This window comes from Melozone crissalis, unplaced genomic scaffold, assembly GCF_028551555.1.
Source record: "Melozone crissalis strain CALT ecotype California unplaced genomic scaffold, PUWL_Pcris_2 ptg000057l_1, whole genome shotgun sequence".
Taxonomy (NCBI): Eukaryota; Metazoa; Chordata; class Aves; order Passeriformes; family Passerellidae; genus Melozone; species Melozone crissalis.
Genome location: NW_026535835.1, coordinates 10,924,974 through 10,948,259, shown reverse-complemented (window position 1 = coordinate 10,948,259; position 23,286 = coordinate 10,924,974). Strand labels below are relative to the sequence as shown.

The following is a 23,286-nucleotide window of genomic DNA, read 5'->3' as shown; positions in this document are numbered from 1 at the left end:
GCGCCAGGCCGGGGCCCGCGGCGGCTCCGCTGCACCGGCACCGTGAGGTGAGGGCGGGGCCGCGCCGGGGTGGGGGGGCTGCCGGGAGCGCGGGGGGCTCGCGGCACCGGCGGCGGCGGCGCGCGGGGCTGGGCGGGGCCGTGCCGTGCCGCGGGAGATGGCCGGGCCATGCCGTGCCGGGCGGGCGGGACCTGGCCGGGCGCCGCGCCGGCGGGAGGCGGCCGGGCCATGCCGTGCCATGCCGAGCTGTGCCGGCGGGAGATGGCGGCGTGCCGGGCCGGGCCGGGCCGGGACGGGCGGGGGTCTCCCGGGCCGGAGCCGCCCCTCCCGCCGCAGCAGCCGCCGCCCGGTTCCCTCCCGGTTCCCTCCCGGTTCCCCGCGCTCCGCCGGGCGGGCCCGGGCCGCGCTCAGCCGGTGCCGTGTCTCGCGTGGCCTCGCCGGTTCCCCGCGGCCTGAAAGGAGCAGCACGTGGGCGGCGGGGAGTCCGGCACCGACGGGCCGGGCTGGGCTGGGCCGGGACCGGGGCTGGGCATCCCTGCTCCGTCCTATCCCTGCTCCGTCCCGTCCCTGCTCCGTCCCGTCCCTGCTCCGTCCCGTCCCTGCTCCGTGCCACCCAGCCGCTGTCCCGGGGCAGTTTCGGGATCCTGGGAACTCTCTGGGTCCGGTCCCGCCGAGGGGCTGAGAGCAGCCCTGAGATGCTCAAACCAGTCAAGTTTTAAAAGCAGATTGGCAAACCAATATTTGTTCTTGCCCTTCCATTCTCTTAAATATTCTTGAAGAAGTTTAGAATGAGAAGAAGTGCTGTGTTTGAAAGTATCTGAAGCGTGAGTGGAGTCTGTTCCAGTTTAGCAGGCAGGAAATGTTCAGCAAAGTGTTTGAGTGATGCCAAAATCTCTCCAAGACAGTGGGATTCAGCCAGTCTCGAGTCTTTCAGCAGACTGGGATAGCTGTAAATACAGGCTCTTATGTTGCTCTCTGGAGGTTTGGGCTGGATAATGGGAAACAGCTTTTCCCTGGAGGGTGCTGGCACTGCCCAGGCTCCCCAGGGCACGGCCCCGAGGCTGCCAGGGATGCCCGGGGTGGGATTTTGGGGTGTCTGAGCTGGCCCGGATGATCCTGTGTGTCCCTCCCAGCTCAGGAGTTCCACGATTCTGTCATTCTACATCCACAGGTGGAAGGTTCTAGGTAGTTGTTTGTCCCCTCATACCCATCCTAGCCCTGCCCCGGCACAGCCCCAGCTGCTCCTTTGGCTCACAGGGAGCAGAGTTGGGAGCTGCAGCCCCTGGCGAGTGTCCCTCAGTGTGCTCCAGCTGGACAAACCCCCAGCTCTGCCGTGAGACCCTTCCCATGCCCTGTCCCTCCTCTGGGCACCCTCCATCCATCTCCTTTGGCTCTCTCTGTGCCCGGGGCGGTTGTGAGGAGCCCTTGGAGCGCTCCTGGGCCGTGTTTGGGGCCGGGGATGAGGCAATGCTCAATGATTAACCAGGAGGGCAGGCCCAGGTGGGGCAGGCCCAGGTGGGGCAGCCGCGGGGGCGTTAAAACAGCGTGGCCAGGGAGCACTGGGGTGTTCGGAGCGGGGACCCTGTGCTGCAGGAGTCTCCCTTCTCTCCCGAGCTGGAACTGCCCCCCCAGCCCTGGTACAGGTGAGCACTCTGCTGCTTTTTGCCGTTTTCATTTGGCTTTACCTTTGTTTTGCTCCGTTGTTTTCTGTGTTTCTCCAGGTGAGAGCACAAATCCATTTCATCACTTTGAAGTGATTCAGGTTGTTCAGCAATGCCACAGCTCTAATCAGGAGGCATTTAAGCACAGCTCCTTTTATCTAGTTTTATTAATTTCCTTTTCATGTGCCACATCAATATGATAGAAGTGTTACTGTAATTTTTTTGAAAGAGCCCACTGAAATACTATGAATACATGGAATGGTTAGAGAAAAACAAGCAACTTTAATTCCCACCTGTCATTGCCCAAGTTTCATGCCTGGGTATATTTTTACAGAATTAAAAGTGATTTTAAGGTGAGGCTGTTAGAAAACTTCTCAAGTCTGGTATTCTTACCAGTGCATTTCAGGGTCAAGCCAAAGATGTGAGTAATGGTAGCAGCAGAGCTGTGGAGGAGTGAAGTGGGGCTGGATTTGCCTTGGGCACTCTCTGGGTTTGGGTTGCAGAGTTTTCCCTGCTGGTAGCACGGATTTATTTGGGTGTTGGATGCCTGGACACCTGCTGGCAGTGGAGCTGATTTGCCTGGAGCAGGGAGCTCATATATGCATAAATGTACCCCTTTATTTATATATATAGGGTGCATAAATATACCCCTTTATTTATATATATAGAGTACATAAATATACCCCTTTATTTGTATATATAAGTACATAAGTATACCCCTTTATTTGTATATGTGTAACATACCTCTGTATTGGTATATGTACCTTTGTATGTGTATAGATAGTGCAAGTATATTTATAAAATATACCTCTATATATAATACAAGTATATTTATAAAATATGCCTCTATATGAGTCTAGCTAATGTAAGTGTATTTTTGTGTATGTTGCACACCTCTATATTTATATGTAATTCACCTGCATAGTTGTAAATATCTGAAGTTTACCTGTATATTTCTGTATGTGAAATTTACCAGTGCACAGCCCTGTGCATTTCACTCCCAGCGCTGAAATCCAGTGAGGAGACCCCTGAGAAAAATCCCTGTGTAATTTAGCCCCAGACAATGGTGAAATTAATTTAAATATGAACGAGGCCTCTCGGTGTGCTGAGAACAAGCCAAGCTTATCACCCCAGCACTGATTGCACAACCCCAGTGGAACTGCTGCCTGTGGGACTGGCTCCCAGGGCTGGGAAGTGCCTTGGGAAATGGACCTGAGTGGGGTTTCGTGGATATTATCCTGGTTTTTGGGAGCTGAGTCGGACAAACGAGGTGCCGGAGTGAACTTGGGTGAGCATGGCAATGCCTGCCTTGGGTGGATGGTTTCTCATGGAATATTTGAGTGAAACACCTCCCTTCCTGCTCCTCTGCTTCTGAAAAACCCCAAATCCTTGAAACTTGCTCATTAACGTATTAGTTATTGAAATGAGGAAAGGTTTTCTTCAATGAAGTTGGGCTGAAGTTAGTTTGGCTGCATCCCAGCCTCTTCGGTGCCAACAGTAAATGTGTCTGGATGAAAAACTTGAGGAGAGATCTGCTGCCAGGATAAATATCCACATAAATACTGTCTGCATCTTTGTATGCACAAACAAAATTGGATTTGTGCTCTCTGAGCCCCTCAGCTAAAGAATCTCCCTGCCTGGTTGAGCTTGCACATCACAGGTGCACAGGGAAACTTCCTGGTCATGCTTCCCCTTCTTCTCATCTCTACCCTCAAAAAATACATTTTTTTTAATGCTTTTAATGTCCATGTCAGACAGATATTTGTGTCTTTTCAGTTATAAAATGGTTAATGATGCCTCTGCCAAATGAAGTGCCCGTGGCCACAGGGCAAGTGGAGTTTGTGGGAGGAGTGATGTCAACACGGGATTGGATCTGAGTAACTCAGCCAGGCACCTCGGTGGCAGGAGTGCGTGAGCCAGTTGGATGGGTTCTCAGCTCTCAGTCCCTGATGGGGAGCAGCAGTGGGGTGTCTGGGGATTGCTCTGCCTATAAATACCCCTCTGGGCCTTGTTAAGGCCCCATCGTGTCCCATTGCTGTGACACCACCATTGCTGTGACACCACGGGCCAGGTTTTGGTGCTGCACCCTTGGCTAACGGGGCTCTAATTAGCAGGGCTGATGAGCCTTTCCCTCGCTGGGGTTCAGCTGGAAGCAGCCAGAAGGGGACGGGAGAGGTTTGGTACCAGTGGATAGTGCTGGCACACCCCGCTGTTCCTGGCAGGTCTCAGAAGATTCCAGAAGGATGGACCAGCAGGACCTGCCAGGGCTGGATTTGGGCACTGCAGGTTTAGCTCCTGGGTTAGTCTGTGCCTGGAGCAAGCCTGCCAGCCTGTGGAGTGCCTGTGGGGTTTTTTTTTGGGGTGGTTTTGACTGTGTAAATAGGAAAACACACATGGGGTATGTTCATTATAACCCTGATGTTTACTTCCCAATTCTTTTCCTTTCCAGTTCGTTTTGGAAGTGGCTCAGTGCGCAGATTGCACGGATATCCAGAGGTGAGTGCCCTCCTCAGTTCCCAGTGGTGTGTTTGCAGCTGGCTGGAGCTGCCATGGGAGTGCAGCAAAGTCAGCCAGAGCAGGGGGATCAAACGTTTATTCCCCATCCCACCTTTGTGCTCTGGGGTGTTCCTTGTTTTCCTTTCTCAGTTGAAATTACTCTTTTGACTTTTAAGAAAATGCTTTCATTCCCTGCTGGAATACTGGAACAGACCCATCCCTGGGAGTGTCCAAGGCCAGGAGCAGCCTGGACTGGTGGAAGTGTAGGGGATGAAATGAGATTTAAGGTCCCTTTCAACCCAAACCAGTCAGAGATTCTCTGACCCTGTAAATTTTGATACTCGGAGTCCCCTGCCTTTGTCTGTAGGTTTTGGTCTGGTGTGTGGGGTTATTTTGGTGGGTTTTTTTTTTCCTTTAATGCCTCCTGCAGCTTTGTCTGAGGTGGGAGGTTCTGCAGCTTGTGAATCTCAGAGTCCTTGTGCAAGCAGGGAAATCAGTGCTTGGAGCAGAGCCGGTTTTGATCCCGCACTCAGGGCTCAGCTCTGCCCTTTTAACGTTGCATTTCCCACCAGTGCCCCTTGCTTTGCCCTCCAGGGGTGGCTGTTCACTCGGGTTTGGCTTTGTCCTTTGTCCTGCAGTGCTGAGAGCCCAGTTTGGGGCAGCCATGGAGGATTCCTCAGAGGCCAGCAAGGCTGCGGATGCCAACGCTCACTCGCGCTTCATCATCGGCTCCGTGTCCGAGGACAACTCTGAGGATGAGACCAGCTCCCTGGTGAAGCTGGACCTGCTGGAGGAGAAGGAGAGGTCCCTGTCCCCTGCCTCAGTCTGCTCTGACTCCCTCTCGGACCTGGGGCTCCCCAACGCTCAGGATGGCCTGGCCAGCCACATGAGGTATGGGCACAGTTACATCAAAATTCTCTATTAAATAAATAGTTAACCCACGTGAGGTGTGGGCACAGTTACATCAAAATTCTCCATTAGATAAAATAGTTAACCCACATGAGGTATGGGCACAGTTACATCAAAATTCTCTATTAAATAAATAGTTAACCCACGTGAGGTGTGGGCACAGTTACATCAAAATTCTCCATTAGATAAAATAGTTAAACCCACATGAGGTATGAGCACAGTTACATCAAAATTCTCCATTAGATAAAATAGTTAACCCACATGAGGTATGGGCACAGTTAAATCAAAATTCTCTATTAGATAAAATAGTTAACCCACATGAGGTGTGGGCACAGTTAAATCAAAATTCTCTATTAGATAAAATAGTTAACCCACATAAGGTATGGATAGAGTTAAATCAAAGTTCTCAATTAAATAAAATAGTTAACCCACATGAGGTATGGACACAGTTAAATCAAAATTCTCCATTAGATAAAATAGTTAACCCACATGAGGTATGGATAGAGTTAAATCAAAGTTCTCAAATAAAATAGTTAACCCACATGAGTTATGGATACAGAGTTAAATCCAAGTTCTCCATTTTCCATTAGATAAGCTGCATAAGGTATGGATACAGAGTTAAATCAAAGTTCTCCATTAAATAAAATAGTTCAGCCACATAAGGTACGGATAACAGAGTTAATTCAAAGTTCTCCATCAAATAAAATAGTTAACCCACATGAGGTATGGATACATGGTTAAATCAAAGTTCTCCATTAAATAAAATAGTTAAGACATGTGAGGTATGGATACAGAGGTAAATCAAAGTTCTCACATGAGGTACGGACACAGAGTTAAATCCAAGTTCTCAAATAAAATAGTTAAGCCACGTGAGGTAAGGACACATAGTTAAGTCAGTTCTCCATTAAATAAAATGGTTAAGCCATGTGAAGTATGGATACATAGCTAAATCAAAATTCTCCATTTAATAAAATAGTTAAGCCACATGAGGTACAGATACATGGTTAAATCAAAGTTCTTTATTAAATAAAATAGTAAAAGTTCCCCAGTCTTTTTTACCCTGTCCAAAGATAATCCAAAATTCAGCTTTATACCTGTGTTTGGTTTCAAGTGTCACTCTGGCATTCTGTTTCTAAATGACCTCCTCTATGTTTGTCTGTATCAAACCCTTTGATTTTCCTTTGGTTTTAGTGAAATATTTGTGCCTAGATTCCTTGCCTGTCTTGTCCTGGCTTTCAGAAAACGGAAGTGTTTTCACTGAGATATTTCAAGTTTTCACTCATGTGTGGTTTTTCTGGGCCCTGTTTGTTGAGACCAGAACAACATTTGCCTGTTTTGTCTTTGCATGGATTTGCTGCTTCCAGTGTAGCCAGGGAATTGGCAGCGAGTTGGATCAGTGGCTCCGTACTGGAATTTTTTTGGTTAGAACAGGGAAAATGGTGCTGGTTGCAGTAAAGCCTGGAGTCCTGCAGCCTGGCTTCACTCTCCCATGGACCCTTCATTTGTTTGCCATATTCCAGGAGGTTCAGGCTCTGTGTGCCTGTGCCTCCCCATCCCAGGAACACCCAGGACAGAGTGGATCCCACTCCAGGTTCACTGGACAGCCCCTCACTGCCTCTGCTGTGCTGCTTTTGAAGGAATTTCGATTCCAGCAAGTTTCCTGACCAGTTTATATTTACACAACTATATATGTAAATATAAAACATCATATTTATATAATATTTTATACAATATTATCTAAACCAACCAGCTAATCCTTGTTTTGTGTTTTACTGGTTCCTTTGCTTGTGCAGGCTGAGGAAAAGTGAAAAGGTTATAATCTCTCCTTTTTGTGGTGTTTCCCATCCCAGTTTCAGAGAGAAGCTCAGGGATCACAGAGTCCCAAACCCCAGATGGGACAGGGGGGACATTGCTCTGTGCATGGCTCTGAGGCATGTCCAGCCAGCTGGCACCTGCACAACTGATGCAAAACCTTAAAGCAAATTTACACAGGGCTGCCTTTCCACAGCCTGCCAGGTGCAACGATCTGGCAGCACAAAAGGTGATTTTGGAGCAGGAAACTGTAACTATATACAGCTTAGGTGCTCATCCAATTTCTTCTGTTCCTAACCACAAGTGTGTAAATGGAAATATCAGAGGAAGAAACTTTCAGGACAGTGTCTGGCCCCAGAGTGCAATAGGTGTGCAACCTTGGGCACCTCTGTTGTAACCTGCTTACTTTGGCAGCCCCTTTGGGGAACTCTTGACTTTTGAGTTAAATTGGAGAGAAATGCCAATTCAAATAGAAAAGTTACAGCATTGTGGGCTGTTTTTCTAAGGTAAACTCAGGTGAGCTGAAATGCTTTTCAGGATGGTTGTCACTTTCATCAGGAGATTTCTAAATCATGTTTGCAGATGGGGAAACTGAGACAAAGACAACAGCAGAGACAAGTTCAACAGCTTGCCTGGAGTCACTTTGTGTCACTTAATGGGACAGAGGTGCCCTGGCTTCCAGCTTCCTTTGGGTGCTCACAAAGGTACCACGCTGTGTCAGGTGATAAAGGAGATTTCACAGGCAGTTCTGTACCCTGGGACACAAGGTGCAGGTCCAGGGGACCATAACTTTTGGAAGAAGTTGCCAAAAACCTTTTCCACTTGCTGGTGATTTTCCCACAGGGTTAAAATGGAGATGGCTCTGTTTGGGGTGAGGGGCTTTGCTGCAGGGCAGTCCTCAGGGAGCAATTACAGTTAAAATGCAGGACTTCCTCAGCTGCCAGAGGGTCTGTGAGGGCAGGTTTGTGTGACCTATTGATCTGGCAGTGTTTGTGCTGTTGCTGAAGTCACTCCTGCCGGGACAGGTTGTGCACTCTGGGCTCTCCTGCCCTGGGCATCCATGCAGACCTTCAGGTGTGCCAGCTGGCTGCTGCTCTGAGGGTTAAAATGAGCTTCCAATTGCTGTGGGGGTCATCAGCACCCAAAAATGTGTGTGGGGACAGTAACCACCCAGGCTGGGTGTTCAGGGGGTCTCTGCTGCATTTTGCACCTTTCAATAATAAATCCAAGCCTGCCTTTTTTTTGTTTTTCCTTTTTTCTGCCTGTGTTGTCTCTGAGTTCAGAATTTTCCATCAGCACTTCCAACCAGCCCTGCTGGGAGAGTTTTCCTTGAAGTGACCTGTGACAGAGTTGCTGAGCTCCTTTCTGAAGTTTTAGTGGCAGATTAAGTAAACTCCTCCATAAATGCCACTTGGAAAGTTCTTTGGGCCCATCTGTCTTGTTTAATAAATCGCTGTTGATTATTGCTAAATTTAATTCCTAGTTTCCGAGACGGTGTCTTGTATCAAATTCTTGTTTAAAATAGAACAAAACCTGGATGTCTTCTGGTGTTTGTCCATCAGGGCTCTGGTTTCATAAGCAGTGACATGGGTGCACAGTCACCTGACAATCCACTTGTATCAGCTGAAAGCCAAATTTTTGGATGCAGTTCAGCTGTTACCTCACATGAAGCCCACAGAGTTTTAGCTCGCTGCTCCTAACACTGGATGGACTCCTCGGTGTCTCAATAAATTATGGGGATGCTTAAGCAGAACTAATCATCTGCTAAAGGAAATTTGGCCAAACGCCCCAATTTCAGCCTGGGCAGCAGGGGCTGAGCGTGCCCAGCCTGGCAGAGGGACAAGGTGCCTGCTTAGAGTGGCTGCACAGAGCCCTGGGTGCAATGAAAGATCCTTTTGAGCCTGTTCTGAATGAAAACATTCCTTTGCAGCCCAGCAGGTTGTGGCTGGAGCTGCACTGAGGAGCATTGATGCTGTGGTTTGGGCCAGCTGTGGGCAGGGAGGCACAGATGTGCTGTGGGGCTGCTCCAAGGGGATTTCTCCTCTGCTGCATGGAGGAATCCTTCTGTTCCAGGCTGTCTGCAGGCTCAGGATCAATATGCACTGTCTGCACCTTTGTGTGCACGAACAGAATTGGGTTTGTGCTGTCTGAGCCCCTCAGCTAAAGGAATCTCCCTGCCTGGTTTGGCTGGCACATCACAGGTGGGCAGGGAAACTTTCTGGTCATGCTTCCCCTTCATCTCTACCCTCAAAAAAGGTTCCCCCTCTGGCTCTCCCTGTGCTGGAGCTTCTGTGTGGGCAGATTTCTGAGGAAGGAACATTTCCTCTATCCCAAACTGGTTGTGGGTGCTTCCAGGGATGGGGCAGCCCCAGCTTCTCTGGGCACCCTGTGCCAAGCCCTCCCCAGCCTCACAGGGAGCAGTTTCTGCTTAATTTCCAACCTGAGCCTGCCCTCATGAACTTCATCCACCTGCAGTGAAAAGGTGACTTCCTCCTCTCTCTGTTGGAAGAACAGGTGGTTTGGCCTCGTGGCTGTGCCTGGTTGTGCTGATAAGGTGGGAATTGCACATGGGAATTGCAGCTCCTTCCTTCCCTGGAAGCTGCTCTGCTCCCTGAACAAACACTGTATAGCTCTGCCTGCCTCTCTGAAGCTGTGTTCTTAATTTGGTGTTATTTTGCTCCCTTTAGCCTCAGTTAACAGACATGTCCTCTCTAAATTCAGTAATTGTTGGGAGATTGTGCAGGGATTCCCTGGCTGGGACAGCCCAGTGTGAGAGCCACGTGCTCGCTTATCTGATCCTCCTGCCTGAGAGATAACCAATCTCACTGAGGTGAATTTAATGTGAGACACCCCCCTGCCCCAGCTGGTGTAAAAGGGTCCATTCTGGTGCTGTGCAGATCAGATCTGTCCAACACCTGAGCACTGCAGGGCTCCCTGCCAGGACTCCAGTTCCTCTCACTGCTGCACAACTCTCTGCTGTTGTTGTTATTCACTTTTATCTTGGTGCCACGGCTTGACCTGGAGACCTTTGGGCTGTCTGCTGCTCTGGGAACATGTGAAGTTTTATACTCCTTTAGGATGGAAAAGCAAAGCTCTTTTGGCTCTTTCTAGGAACTGGAGTATGGGTATTAATTTGATTTTAACTTGGCTGTTCATCTGGATTGATGTGGATTCAGTGGATGTTTGAGTGTCAGGGTGTTGCTTTTGGGCTTGCAGGGAAGCTCAGTGATTTGGGCTGTGTGTCCTGGGAATGTGTGTCCTGTGATTTGGGCTGTGTGTCCTGGGAATGCTCCTGTTCCAAGTGCACCTGGCACGGCAGGTGAGCAGCCAGGTGTGTGGCTAGGAAAAAGGAACTGCTGCCAAACTGCTGGCACTGGGTTATCTGGGAGGAATCCTGGCAGCTTGTACCCATTTGGGCTCTGTAAATATTCCAGCTTTAGGCTACAGACCTGCCTGGGCTGATGCTGCATTGTGTGTTAGCAGGGAAGGGAGGTTACCTGCCAGGCAGTGCAGGGAGGGCTGGTCCTGTTCTGTGCTGTATCCTTTGTTTAATTCCTGAAATCCTGAGGCTCAGCTCATGTCAGAGCTGAGTCAGGTTTCGTTTGTTTTGACCTGTAGGTCCAAGCCAGGGCTTCCCCTGCAGGAGCTGTGTCACGCTGTGTGTGTGCCTGCACCAGTGCCTGTGGCATTCCCTCAGAGCCGTCCCTGTGCCCTCCCCACCCCTGCTGACAGCCCCACTCTGGTTGCTGTGGTTGTAGGTTGGCTGGTCCTTTTGGGCCGAGTGTTTTGTATCAGGAAAGGTCAGTTAGGTGAGAGGCAAGGTTTTGTCCTCTGTTGAGGAGGTTAGTTGTGCTTAGGCGGTGGGTTAAGGGGTTAAAGTACCCTGGAGATGTGGAGAAGTTTGAGAGAGGGGTTTGTTTTGTGAGCATAAGTGTTTGGGCTATTTTGGAGATTTCCAGGGCTCAAGCAATGCCTAGGGCTGTTACAACCAGGCTGTTGCAATCCTGCAAATGCACTGAACCCCTGGGGTCACAGAGCCTGCAGCAGCTGGGGGAGTGCTCACCTGGGCAGGGTTCCCAGTGGGTGCTGCATCGGATGTTCACCCGTGGGTGCTGCATCCCTCCCTCCCGTGGGTACTGCTGCATCCCTCCCTTGGGTGCAGCATTCCTCTGGGTGCTGCTGCATCCTTCCCTCCCTTGGGTGCTGCTGCATCCTTCCCTCCCTTGGGTGCTGCTGCATCCCCTCTCCAGTGGGTGCTGCTGCATCCCTCCCATGGGTGCTGCATCCCCCTGGGTGCTGCTGCATCCTCCTCCCTGTTGGTGCTCCTGCATCCTTCCCTTGGGCGCTGCTGCATCCCTCCTGCGGCTGCTGCATCCTTCCCTTGGGTGCTGCTCCATCCTCCCCTCCCGTGGGTGCTGCTGCATCCCCCTCTTGGGCACTGCATCCCTTCCTCTTCCTCCCGTGGGTGCAGCATCCCCTCCCTTGGGCACGGCATCCCTTCCTCTTCCTCCCGTGGGTGCCGCATCCCTCCCGTGGGTGCCGCATCCCTCCCGTGGGTGCCGCATCCCTCTCGTGGGTGCATCCTTTCCTCCCGTGGGTGCCGCATCCCTCCCGTGGGTGCCGCATCCCTCCCGTGGGTGCAGCATGCCGCCCGTGGGTGCAGTGCCGCCCGTTGCCGGTGCTGCCCCGCTCCGGGATCTCCCGCAGCCCCGGTGCTCGGAGCAGCCGCGCTGGGGCTCATTACTATTGCCTTGCTCATTCCGTTACTCGCTGCTCGTTGCGTAACGGCGGCCGGGCTGTCCCTGCCCCATCAGCCGCTCCGCTGGCGGCAGGAGGGAGGGAAGGAGGGACGGACGGGGGCCGGTCCCCGTGCTGCGTCACCGTCCGTGTCACTGTCACCGCCAGGGTGGCACGGCCGGGGCTGCCGCGCACAGCGGACGGGCTTGGGGCACCCGGGATGGGCCCTGCTCGCAGGAGAAGCCCGGGGAGGCTCCCGGCAGCGTCTCCGTGAGCTGCAGGGCTGCAGGGAGCAGCTGTGAGCAGCCCCAGCTCGCTGATTGCTCACTCACTCACTCACTCACTCAGCATGGAGGATTCTGCGGAGCAGAGTCAGGAGATGAGGTACCACATGCTGCAGAGGTAAGGATGGCTGATCTGCCTGCCTCCCCTGCCTGGGCTCTGCTGGGGATGCTCTCTGAGCTCCTGGGGTTCATTTTATCCTCTGGAACTCTGGCAGAGCCCCTGGGCTCTGTGCTGGGGATGCTCTCTGAGCTCCTCATGTTCATTTTATCCTCTGGAACATCCCCTGGGCTCTGGGCTGGGGATGCTCTCTCAGCCCTTGCTGTTCATTTTATCCTCTGGAACTCTGGTAGAGGCTCTGTGCTGGGGATGCTCTCTGAGCTCCTGGGGTTCATTTTATCCCCTGGGCTCTGTGCTGGGGATGCTCTCTGAGCTCCTGGGGTTCATTTTATCCCCTGGGCTCTGTGCTGGGGATGCTCTCTGAGTTCCTGGGGTTCATTTTATCCCCTGGGCTCTCCGTGCATGCAGCCTGTGACAGAGGTGCCAGGGCACAGCTCAGCTGGGGGATCAGGGATGCTCAAGTTGGAGGTTCTGCACAAGTTCTACGCCCTGTGTCCTCGTTCATATTTAAATTAATTTCAGCATTGTCTGGGGCTAAATTACACAGGGACTTTCTCAGAGATCTCTTCACTGGATCTCAGTGCTGGGAGTGAAATGCACAAGGCTGTGCACTGTGCACTGGTATATTTCATGTACAGAAATATAAAGGTAAACTTCAGATATATACAACTGTGGAGGTGAATTACATATAAATATAGAGACTGTATTTTATAAATATACTTGTATAATCTATGCACATATAGAGGTATATACACAAACATGGAGGTATGTTATATATACAAATAAAGGGGAGAAAAGCATTTTGAGAATTTGTCCACCACAAAACGTGGCAGTTGTGAGCAGGTGGTTAATAGGGATGACAGTCACTAACTCAGCATTTATTCTGTTTTGTTTTGAAAGATCCATGCTTTCTTCCCTCCTGTCCAGCTTCTACCCCATCTTATCCTGCAAAAAATCCCCCAACTCTTCTGTTTTGATTACAGTGTGCAGCCTGTGATTATTGATAAATAAACTTGGTGTTCTTGGCTTGCTCACAAATCAAACTGTAGTTGTTTATGTCCAAATGTTTGTTGCATCCTGAATTACGAACCTCAGTCTGTGTTGACATTTTGCCTGGAGCAGTGTCTTTGTGTTTGGTAATTTCTTGATGGGACAGTTCATATTTAAACATGTTCACAAATCCTCTCCTTGGCATTTTGGTCTTGTTTTTGTTGAGACTGCTCTCAGTAACCCTGTAATGCATGAACCTCTCTGGCTCCTTGGACTGTGCTCCTTCCTTGCCAGGAAGACTCTGACCCCCTAAATGCATCCACTTAGTAGAAATTCAACCTTAACTGCACCTTTGCTCTCTTTCTTGCCTGTTTCTCCTGCCCTTGCATTCCCAGGCTGAGTTCACAGCAGTGTGAGAACTTTTGGGGACAGCTCTGAGTTTGGTGGCAATGTCTGCAAGTGCAGCTGGGTGGAAGAAGGGAAAGTACCAGGGGCTGAACCTGTGCACACAGAGCTCGTTCTGTGCCTTTCTCTGGCTCTCAGCTGCTCTCTGAGATAAGATACTCGAGTGGATGGGGTTCTTGTGACCCAGCACAGGTCCCAGGGTGTCACTGGCAGGGACAGCCGTGCTCTGGGGTGTCCCTGTGCTCCTGGTGAGGTGCTGAGGAGGCTCTGTGCTCTATATGGGGAAACCTTCATGGCCATAAAGGCTTTCTGGGGGAATGTGAGGGGGAATTCCCTGTCAGGCTGTGGCCAGGCCCCTGGAGCAGCAGCTCCCTCCGGCAGGGATGCTCCAGCAGCAGCTCTGGGGCTCCCTGGCCTTGGTGGCAGAAGGAAACCCGTGCCTTGGCTTCTCCTGGTGCTGCTTTTCCCTTTGTGCCCTCCCCCAGCAGCTCTCCCTGCATCCCATGCCGTTCCCAGGGGAATTGCTCAATGGAGCAGCTGAGTAGGGCAGAGGTTCCGTCCAGAGGGTTCCTGGGCACAGATCTGCAGTGACCCTTGGTGCTGCTGGGGCTTCCCAAAGCTCTGAGCCGAGATCCTCATTCCTGAGCATTCTGGATTGCTCATTCTGAGCTGAGATCCTCATCCCAATCCTCATTCCTGAGGATTCTGGATTGCTCATTCTGAGCTGAGATTGTCATCCCAATCCTCATTCCTGAGGATTCTGGATTGCTTTTTCTGAGCTGAGATCCTCATCCCAATCCCCATTCCTGAGGATTCTGAATGCCTCATTCTGAGCTGAGATTGTCATCCCAATCCTCATTCCTGAGGATTCTGGATTCCTCATTCTGAGCTGAGATCCTCATCCCAATCCCCGTTCCTGAGGATTCTGGATTGCTTTTTCTGAGCTGAGATCCTCATCCCAATCCCCATTCCTGAGGATTCTGAATGCCTCATTCTGAGCTGAGATCCTCCTTCCCAATCCCCATTCCTGAGGATTCTGGATTCCTCATTCTGAGCTGAGATCCTCATCCCAATCCCCGTTCCTGAGGATTCTGGATTGCTTTTTCTGAGCTGAGATCCTCATCCCAATCCCCATTCCTGAGGATTCTGAATGCCTCATTCTGAGCTGAGATCCTCCTTCCCAATCCCCATTCCTGAGGATTCTGGATTCCTCATTCTGAGCTGAGATCCTCCTTTCCAATCCTCATTCCTTCATAAGGGTCAGTGCTGCTGCCAGGGGCAGGGGAAGGGCTTCCCTGTACTCCTGGGGAGGGAAACTTGGGGAAATCACAGTGAAAACAAGTGATCTGTGGGCTGAGCAGAGGTGAAGCTTCAGTGCCTGTGACATTTCTCATGAGTTCCCTGATTTCCAATCCTGCTGCACCAGGGCAGACACGGGGTGTGAGGAGCAGCTCTGTGCTCTCCCCTGGAATTTCCTCTCACAGACTGAGCTTTGGGAGCCCTGGCAGAGCAGAGCCAGAGGGGATCTGTGCCTGTGGCGTTGCTGTGGGAGCTGGAGCAGGAGGAGGGGAGGTGGCTCTGCCATTCCCACACACAGGAGCTGTGCAGGGCACGGGGCTGGGCTTGGCAGGCACAAAATTGGCTTTCTGTGTTTGGAGTAGGAGTAATGTGATTAATTTGTCCTCTGGCTCCCAGAGCTTTTGAGGAAGATATTAAAGACTAGTGGAGAACTCCTGGAAGATGATTTCCATAGCCAGTCTGAGTCTCTCATTTGCACCTGGAGATAAATTTGCTGTGCTTTCCAGGAGGATTTCCTTACAGAGCCTGATCTTTGCAGCTTGCTTTGCCAAAGCCAGAAATCACTGTTGTTTCCAGCTTCTCTGGATGGATTGAAAGCAATCTGGTGGAGCATTGTTCTGTGTTGGACAGCAACACACAGCAAAAGTAATTTTACCTATTTATGGTTTTGGCATAGCTGGGATTTTTCCAGATAACCTGAAACTTTTGCAAAATAACTGAAAAGTAGTTTAAAAGGAGTTATCCCTGCAAAACAGAGCACCAGTTTGAGGGTCTGGGGGCAAGGAGAGATTCTGCTTGTCTGACTGGGGAGTGTGGCCAAAGAGAACCTTCCCACTGCTCACACACTTTGTTCTGCTGGTGTCCAGCTGTCCTGACAGGCTGTGTGTGTCTGTCCCTCTCCCCAGGCCCAGCATGTCTGGTTTGCACCTTGTCAAGCAGGGCCGGGACAGGAAGAAGGTGGATGTGCAGCGGGATTTCACCGTGGCTTCTCCAGCGGAGTTTGTGACTCGCTTTGGAGGCAATAAAGTTATTGAGAAGGTAACTCCCTGTCCTGTTCCAGATATCCCAGCTCCTCTCTGCAGCTTTGCCTTGTCTCTAAAGCTGTACATTGCAGGTATCAAATTACTGACGTTTCTGAGCTTGGAGGTTGTGCTTCTGCCTGGAATCATCGTGTTTCCTTTTTCTCTGTGATAAACAAATATCTGATTATTTTATCTTAAAGTAATAAGAAAAAATATGTGAGTGAGCCAGAGCACTTCTGCTGGTACAGAAGGACTTATAGACAAAAAAACCCCAAAAGCAGACTGGAAAAACATTAAGAAATGTATTTTAAAATGCTTAATAATTTGATTTGAGTCTTTCTGCTCTTTAATCCAACCAAGGCATAGCACATTAAAATTTTATGGTGAAACAGGAGCTGCTGTCTGAACTGACAGATGGGCCATGAGCTGGATGCTGGCTAAAAAACTGCACAGCCCCAAACTGGGCAATAAATCTGTGGGGGAAAAAAACTTCTTTAATGACTGTTAACATGTAACTATAAATGTAAATATATAAATAGAAAATATACAAATATAAAATTGTAAATATAAATAAATATAAATATAAATTTTGTGCTGTTTATATAAATATAAAATATATAATGTATATTTATAATATATAAATAATGATATATAATAAATATATAGTGTATTTTTATATAAATATATGAATGAATATATAAATATATTTTCCTGCTATTATATACATATATACTATATTAATATAAATATATAATAATGTATATTTATGTATATATAATAAATAGATAATACTCATTTTAATATAAATATAAACATACAAATTATGAATTAAATATATAAATATAAATATGTGCTATTTATATAAATATAAAATATATTAATAGAAATATTTAATAGTGTATATTTATAATATATAAATAATAATATATAATAAATATATTATATATTTTTATATAAATATAAAATATATAAATATATAAAATATTAATAACTATATTAATATAAATTCTGTGCTATTTAGACTCTGTTTGATGCCAGCTTCTGATGCCCCCAGGTGCTGATAGCCAACAATGGCATTGCAGCAGTGAAGTGCATGAGGTCCATCCGCCGCTGGTCCTACGAGATGTTCAGGAACGAGAGGGCCATCAGGTTCGTGGTCATGGTCACCCCTGAGGACCTCAAAGCCAATGCAGGTGAGCTGGGCAGGGTCACAGCCTTCTCCTGGCACAGCAGGATTTTAGAGTGAGTCTTGCTCTAAAAAAGTAGGATTTTGGTGTGAGTCCTGCTCTAAAAAAAGCAGGATTTTGGAGCGAGTCTTGCGCTAAAAAAGCAGGATTTTGGAGTGCTGTTAGATTTGCAGCCTGATGTACCCCTGTGTTTGCAGAGTACATTAAAATGGCAGATCACTACGTGCCCGTGCCAGGAGGACCCAACAACAACAACTATGCAAACGTGGAGCTCATCCTGGACATTGCCAAGAGGATCCCAGTGCAGGTGAGAGGTGCCACAGACCCTGAGCTGTCTCCTGTCCTTCAGGAAGGAGCTGTGCTGGGGAGCAAGGCAGGACAGAGAAACTGGAATTCCAAACCAGATGGGCACCCAAAGGCAGCCATGGGACAGTGCAGGGCTGTCCCAGTGGGAATATCTGCAGGAGAAGGAGATCCCTGCAGCACTTTCCTGCACCCAGATCTTCCTCAGATCCTCCTCACCCAGATCTTCCTCACCCAGCTCCTCCTCAGCTCCTCCTCAGCCTGCTTGCACTTGCCTGCAAGGTGCAAGCCACCCTTTAAATTCAGCACACCCTGCAGCTCAGAGGCTGTTCTGTTTTCCACGAGGAAAAGAAAGACTTGGAGTGTTTGCATGTGTCTGTTTCTGCTCACTTGCTTGTTGCATTCAGACAAAGAGCAAATTGTTTGTTTTCTCCTGCAGGCTGTGTGGGCTGGCTGGGGCCATGCATCAGAGAACCCCAAACTGCCAGAACTTCTCCACAAAAACGGGATTGCATTCATGGGTGAGGAGATGGACTGCTCTTCTGGTGTCTGTTCCTTGTTTGGAGGTGGGGAGGTTTAGCGGGATAGAAACCCCGAGCCCAAGAGAGAGCCATGAGGAGTGGTCTGCAGTGCAGGATGGATGAAATGTTCTTTACAGCAGTTCTTGTATGGAAGAAGGGGAAAGTTTTCCAAAACATCCTTTAATGTAGAGGTAAAAAATCAGAAAAGATTCCTGATAAAGCAGATTGTCCCTGTTCTCATTTTAGACAGGGCTCAGTTTTATGGGAGGAGTGGGGCTTTTCCTGAATCAGATTTCTGGACCTGCCCTAATGCCCAAACCCCTGTGTCTCTCTCATGCATGGTCTTTGCTCTCTGCAGGTCCTCCCAGCCAAGCCATGTGGGCCTTAGGAGATAAAATTGCCTCTTCCATCGTGGCTCAGACTGCTGGCATCCCAACTCTTCCCTGGAGTGGCAGTGGTAAGAGGGAAATTGTCCTGTGTTTATCAAGAGCATCCTGATCTTCTTCCTGATCATGCCTCCAGCATGTCCAATTTTTAGGAAGCTCTGTGCTCACAAGTGTGTTCCAGGAGGTGTTCTGTCTGTTCAGGGTTTCCCATTTGTGCTGTCTGCCCAGCACACCAGTGACACTGGGGGTGGGATGAGCGTGGGCTGGTGGGGGAAGCTGGCGGCATGCAGAGGAGGGATGGGAGGAGAAGTGAGCAAACATGGAAGGGGTTCTTTCCTGGAGTGCAGCTGATCCTCACGGGCTCACCTGGTCTGATGGAAGGTGTCCCTGCCCTGGAACAAGGTGATCCTTGAAGTCCCTTCCAACCCAAAGCCCCCCATGATCCTGTGCAGTTTTGGAGCCCATGCTCTGCTGCCGTGGAATTCCTCTGCAGCTCCAAAGCCCTGTAAATAACAGCCTGCTTCTCTCAGATGAATAGAGGAGGATGTGATGCATTGGATAAAACCCCTTGCTCCCCAGAGATCAGCAATGTCTGTTTGCTCTCTCCACTCTCCTTTTCTGAGGGCTCCCAGCCCTTGCTCAGCACTGTGACTGTCACTTGTGTCCTGCAGTGGCTCCTCACAGCCTGGCAGCACAGGGAGCTCAGAGGGTGCTGAGGACATTTCTTGGTTTAAAGGTGTGATTTGTGTAGATTGTGCACATTTTAACTGTGCCTAGACCAGCTCAGGGGGTTCCTCTGCCCCTGGGGTTTGGAATTCACCCCTGAGAATTATTGGATAGACAGAGGAGATGAATGGGTTCATTTGGAGGGGCTTTATCAGACTTCAGCTGGAAATACAGACTCCAGTCTGGCTTTGTCAGTTTGTGCTCTGGTTTTAAGTCACTTTGTGCTCCAGGGCTGCGAGTGGACTGGCAGGAGAACGACCTCCAGAAGCGCATCCTGAGCGTTCCCCAGGAGCTCTACGAGAAGGGCTACGTCAGGGACGCTGATGATGGCCTCAGGGTGGGTCTGGGGGGCTCCCAGCGTGGCTCTGGGGGTTTTCACGTTACCCAGATTTTTTAATGATTTTCTGTATTACACAAAAGCTTTTCTGTGAATTCGTAGATTTAATAGCATTGAAGCACTGACAAAACATTTTGTGATCGCTTGCAGCGGTCAGAGTTCTCTGTAATCACAAAATCCCTGCTGATTTTTCCAGCTACAAGCACTCTTGCCAATGGGATGTTTGGTTTCTATGCCATTGGTTGCTAAATAGTCATATGTGGATGTGAATCAGAAGGGGAATAAGGAAATAATGATCTTTTTGCTGGATTCTGCTGCCTTTTTATCCTTACCTGCTGTTCTGCCCCTCTTGCCAGGCTGCTGAGGAGGTTGGCTACCCTGTCATGATCAAGGCCTCTGAAGGAGGAGGAGGAAAAGGGATCAGGAAAGTGAACAATGCAGATGACTTCCCCAACCTGTTCAGACAGGTGATGCTCCCACTCCCCTGGGCTGCCTCGCTCGGCTCTGTGTGAGACCCCAGCACTGAGGGCGCCTCTCTCACGGGGTGCTCGGCCTCTCTCTGCCCCTGCTGCAGGTTCAGACAGAGGTGCCAGGCTCCCCCATCTTTGTGATGAGGCTGGCCAAGCAGTCCAGGCACCTGGAGGTGCAGATCCTGGCAGACCAGTACGGCAACGCCATCTCGCTCTTCGGCCGCGACTGCTCCGTGCAGCGCCGCCACCAGAAGATCATCGAGGAGGCCCCAGCCTCCATTGCCACCTCTGCAGTGTTTGAGCACATGGAGCAGGTGAGAGGGGCTCTGCAGCTTGCCCTGCCCCGCCAGGACTTGGTATTTTTGTTTTACATTTGCATTGTTGAGTGTTTTAAAGGAGCGATGCAGGGCTGTGTCTCTCTACCTGCTTGGTGTGGGCAGCCACTCACATTTGCACACTAAATCTCACCAACAGCTAAATCTCCAGTCTTCCACACTAAATCTCCAACGCCAACAGCTCATTTCAAAGATAAATGCCCCCCCAAAAAAGGGGAGGGAAGTGTGTTTTAAATGTGTTAAGTTTTGCATTGGTTAGTGTTCTAAAGGAGCGATGCAGGGCTGTGTCTCTCCACCTGCTTGGTGTGGGCAGCCACTCACATTTCCACACTAAATCTCACCAACAGCTCCTTTCAAAGATAAATGCCCCCCCAAAAAGGGGAGAGAAGTGTGTTTTAAATGTGTTATCATATCAAAAGCAAGTTTCAGGAGTTGCAGGAATTGCCTGATGTTGAGTGTTGCAAATATTTGCTTCAAACTCTGCCTTCTGTGAATTGTAAATGAAATAAGTCAGAAATCAAAACTCCACTGGCTTTTCTCTTGGGCCTGTTACAAGTGTTGGGGTGTTTCAGAATGGCAGCAGAAATCTGGAGTGGGTGTGCTGGGTGAACAGAGCGAGCAGGGGTGTCTGGCGATGCAATATTCTTGTTTTGTGTGTCTGGCAGTGCAATATTCTTGTTTTGTGTGTCCCAGTGTGCAGTGAAGCTTGCCAAGATGGTGGGATACGTGAGTGCAGGCACTGTGGAGTACCTGTACAGCCAGGATGGCAGCTTCTACTTCCTGGAGCTGAACCCACGGCTGCAGGTGGAGCATCCCTGCACTGAGATGGTGGCAGATGTCAACCTGCCAGCAGCACAGCTCCAGGTGAGCACACACATGGAGTTTCCCACCTTTCAGCAGTTGTTTGATGCTCCCCAAAGGCACCAGGGGTTCCCTCAGAGATCCTGTAGAGAGCAGTTGTTGGTGTGCTGTGGCTTGTCAGTCCCTTGTGTGTCCCCCAACTTCCCAGCAGTGGGTGGATGCCACAGTCCCCTCACACCTCAGTAAGGCTCTGTGTGATTTTCTACTTCTTTTTTAAACTGTATCTATAAAAAAACCCCAACTAATGAACAGGGAAAATGGGATTTGCTCCATGAGGATGCAGCCAGCAGCTGGTTCTGCAGCTTACTCTCCCCACAGTTTATAATTCCAAAATTCCACAGTTTCCTCTAAATAATTAGGGCCCTTCTGCCTCACTGGGACCTCAGTGTATTTTTACCAGGCCTAATGCATGCCCATCCTCAGCTGACCTGGCACTGCCAGCTTTCCCTGGAGCCTTTTAATCAGTCAGTGGAAAATGCTGGCTGGAGGGCTTAAGGTGGATATTGCACTGAGCTGAGCTGTCCTGGGAAGTGTGAGTGCTTGGCTCTGTGAGGAGGCAAACTCACTGGTGGGGTTTGTTTATTTATCTATGTTTTCCTCCTCAGATTGCCATGGGGATCCCCCTGCACAGGATCAAGGACATCAGGGTGATGTATGGAGTTTCCCCCTGGGGGGACACAACCATTGACTTTGAGAACTCGGCCCACGTGCCCAGCCCTCGTGGGCACGTCATCGCTGCCCGCATCACCAGCGAGAACCCTGACGAGGTGAGGCCTCCCCTCTGGGCCTGCTGCTCACCCTGGCCTGCCCAGGGCCTCTCCCTGCTGCTGCTGCTCGACATTTTGGCAGCAAATTGAAGAGATTCTTCCCTTACCTCACTTATACCCTGTTAGACACAGCCTGAACTTGTTACACCACGGTGCAGCACAAAGAGCTGTTCTCAGAGCCCTCATTCTGGGTTATTCACCTTTTCTGTAGGGCACAGAGCAATGTCTGAGTGTCTGTCTGTCTTTGCAGGGGTTCAAGCCCAGCTCTGGCACAGTCCAGGAGCTGAATTTCCGCAGCAATAAGAATGTCTGGGGCTATTTCAGCGTGGCTGCTGCAGGAGGGCTCCACGAGTTTGCTGATTCCCAGTTTGGCCACTGCTTCTCCTGGGGGGAGAACCGTGAGGAGGCCATCTCGTAAGTGATGTGGGAGGCCTTGGCAATTGCTTGGCTTGGTCCTCTTTGATCCAGGGAAAACAAGGCTCCTTACTTCTGGGAGTTTCAAGAGCAATTTCCCCGTCTTTATCTTGTTTTCCATTTTGTGGCCAGGCTTCTCATCCTATCTTGCTTTGCAATTCCACTATGTTCCACCTACATTTCTACACTTTTTGCTTAATTTTTTTTCTTTTTCGTCCTTTTTGTTTCATCCCTGCCTTGTATACCTGCTGCTGGGCTGTGACACAGCCACCACAGGGTGAAAATCCCTCTTTACAGCATCCAGGTGAAGGCTTCTAACAGGAAAACATTGCTAACCTGACTGACCATGGAGTGTCCTCTGTGGTGTGGGATTTTAAAGCACGTGGTCCTCAGGCAGACCTGTCTGACCTGTCATCCACGTTTTTCATCCAGAGCCTTTCCCAGTTCCACTCTGGGTGGGGTGGACACCACATCTGTCTGTCTGTCTGTCTGTTGTACACCCCTGACACGTGGTAGGGCCTGGGTGATGATAACAGGGGAAACTCCTGATCCCACTGAGCTGCTCTTCACACCAGCAGCAGGGAAATCAACACTCTCCCATTCCCAACCATCCCTTCAGCAGGGAAATCAGTATTCTCCCATTCCCAACCATTCCTTCAGCAGGGAAATCAGTATTCTCCCATTCCCAACCATCCCTTCAGCAGGGAAATCAGTATTCTCCCATTCCCAACCATCCCTTCAGGACCCTGCTCCATCCAGTGCCCGCGCTCCTCTGCTCTGACCTTCAGGTGCTTTTCTGTCTGCAGCTGCCATTAGGATGGGATAGATAACAGGGCTTCTTTCCCCTTTCAGGAACATGGTGGTGGCTCTGAAGGAGCTGTCCATCCGAGGGGACTTCAGGACCACTGTGGAATACCTGATCAAGCTGCTGGAGACAGAGAGCTTCCAGCAGAACCGCATCGACACGGGCTGGCTGGACCGGCTCATCGCTGAGAAAGTGCAGGTGAGCTGCTTGCCCTGCAGGGACACACCTGGCAGGGGCAGGGGTGGTGTCTGCTGCTGCTGAAGGGTGTAGGAATGGTCACTGTCCACTTGATGAATAAATATTTTCGAGGCATTGCTTCTTACATATATCAGAATCCTAGGTCGTCCCTGTTGGCTAAAGTTGGTCTTAAAGTTGTCCAGAAAACCATTGAGACAATGTTATGTTTGGAATCTGGGACAGATGACAGTGGAAGTGTTGTTG

General features: G+C 49.9%; 1 protein-coding gene across 2 annotated transcripts in view; it reads left to right on the top strand.

Annotated features, from left to right (window-relative positions):
• ACACA (acetyl-CoA carboxylase alpha) overlaps window positions 1-23,286 on the top strand; it is a 100,754-nt gene continuing 77,468 nt past the window's right edge. The window contains exons 1-15 of one of the 2 annotated variants that reach the window (XM_054287459.1): window positions 1-47; window positions 4,111-4,157; window positions 4,796-5,048; window positions 15,617-15,749; window positions 16,788-16,926; window positions 17,118-17,227; window positions 17,663-17,744; window positions 18,103-18,201; window positions 19,087-19,193; window positions 19,550-19,660; window positions 19,768-19,977; window positions 20,692-20,862; window positions 21,465-21,626; window positions 21,877-22,040; window positions 22,893-23,043. In XM_054287459.1, coding sequence (XP_054143434.1) covers window positions 4,822-5,048; window positions 15,617-15,749; window positions 16,788-16,926; window positions 17,118-17,227; window positions 17,663-17,744; window positions 18,103-18,201; window positions 19,087-19,193; window positions 19,550-19,660; window positions 19,768-19,977; window positions 20,692-20,862; window positions 21,465-21,626; window positions 21,877-22,040; window positions 22,893-23,043 — 1,866 coding nt within the window. In that variant the 5' untranslated portion in view covers window positions 1-47; window positions 4,111-4,157; window positions 4,796-4,821. Of the gene's footprint in view, window positions 48-4,110; window positions 4,158-4,795; window positions 5,049-11,944; window positions 12,018-15,616; window positions 15,750-16,787; window positions 16,927-17,117; window positions 17,228-17,662; window positions 17,745-18,102; window positions 18,202-19,086; window positions 19,194-19,549; window positions 19,661-19,767; window positions 19,978-20,691; window positions 20,863-21,464; window positions 21,627-21,876; window positions 22,041-22,892; window positions 23,044-23,286 lie in introns of those variants that run through there. The other variant, XM_054287460.1, reaches the window with a different exon arrangement.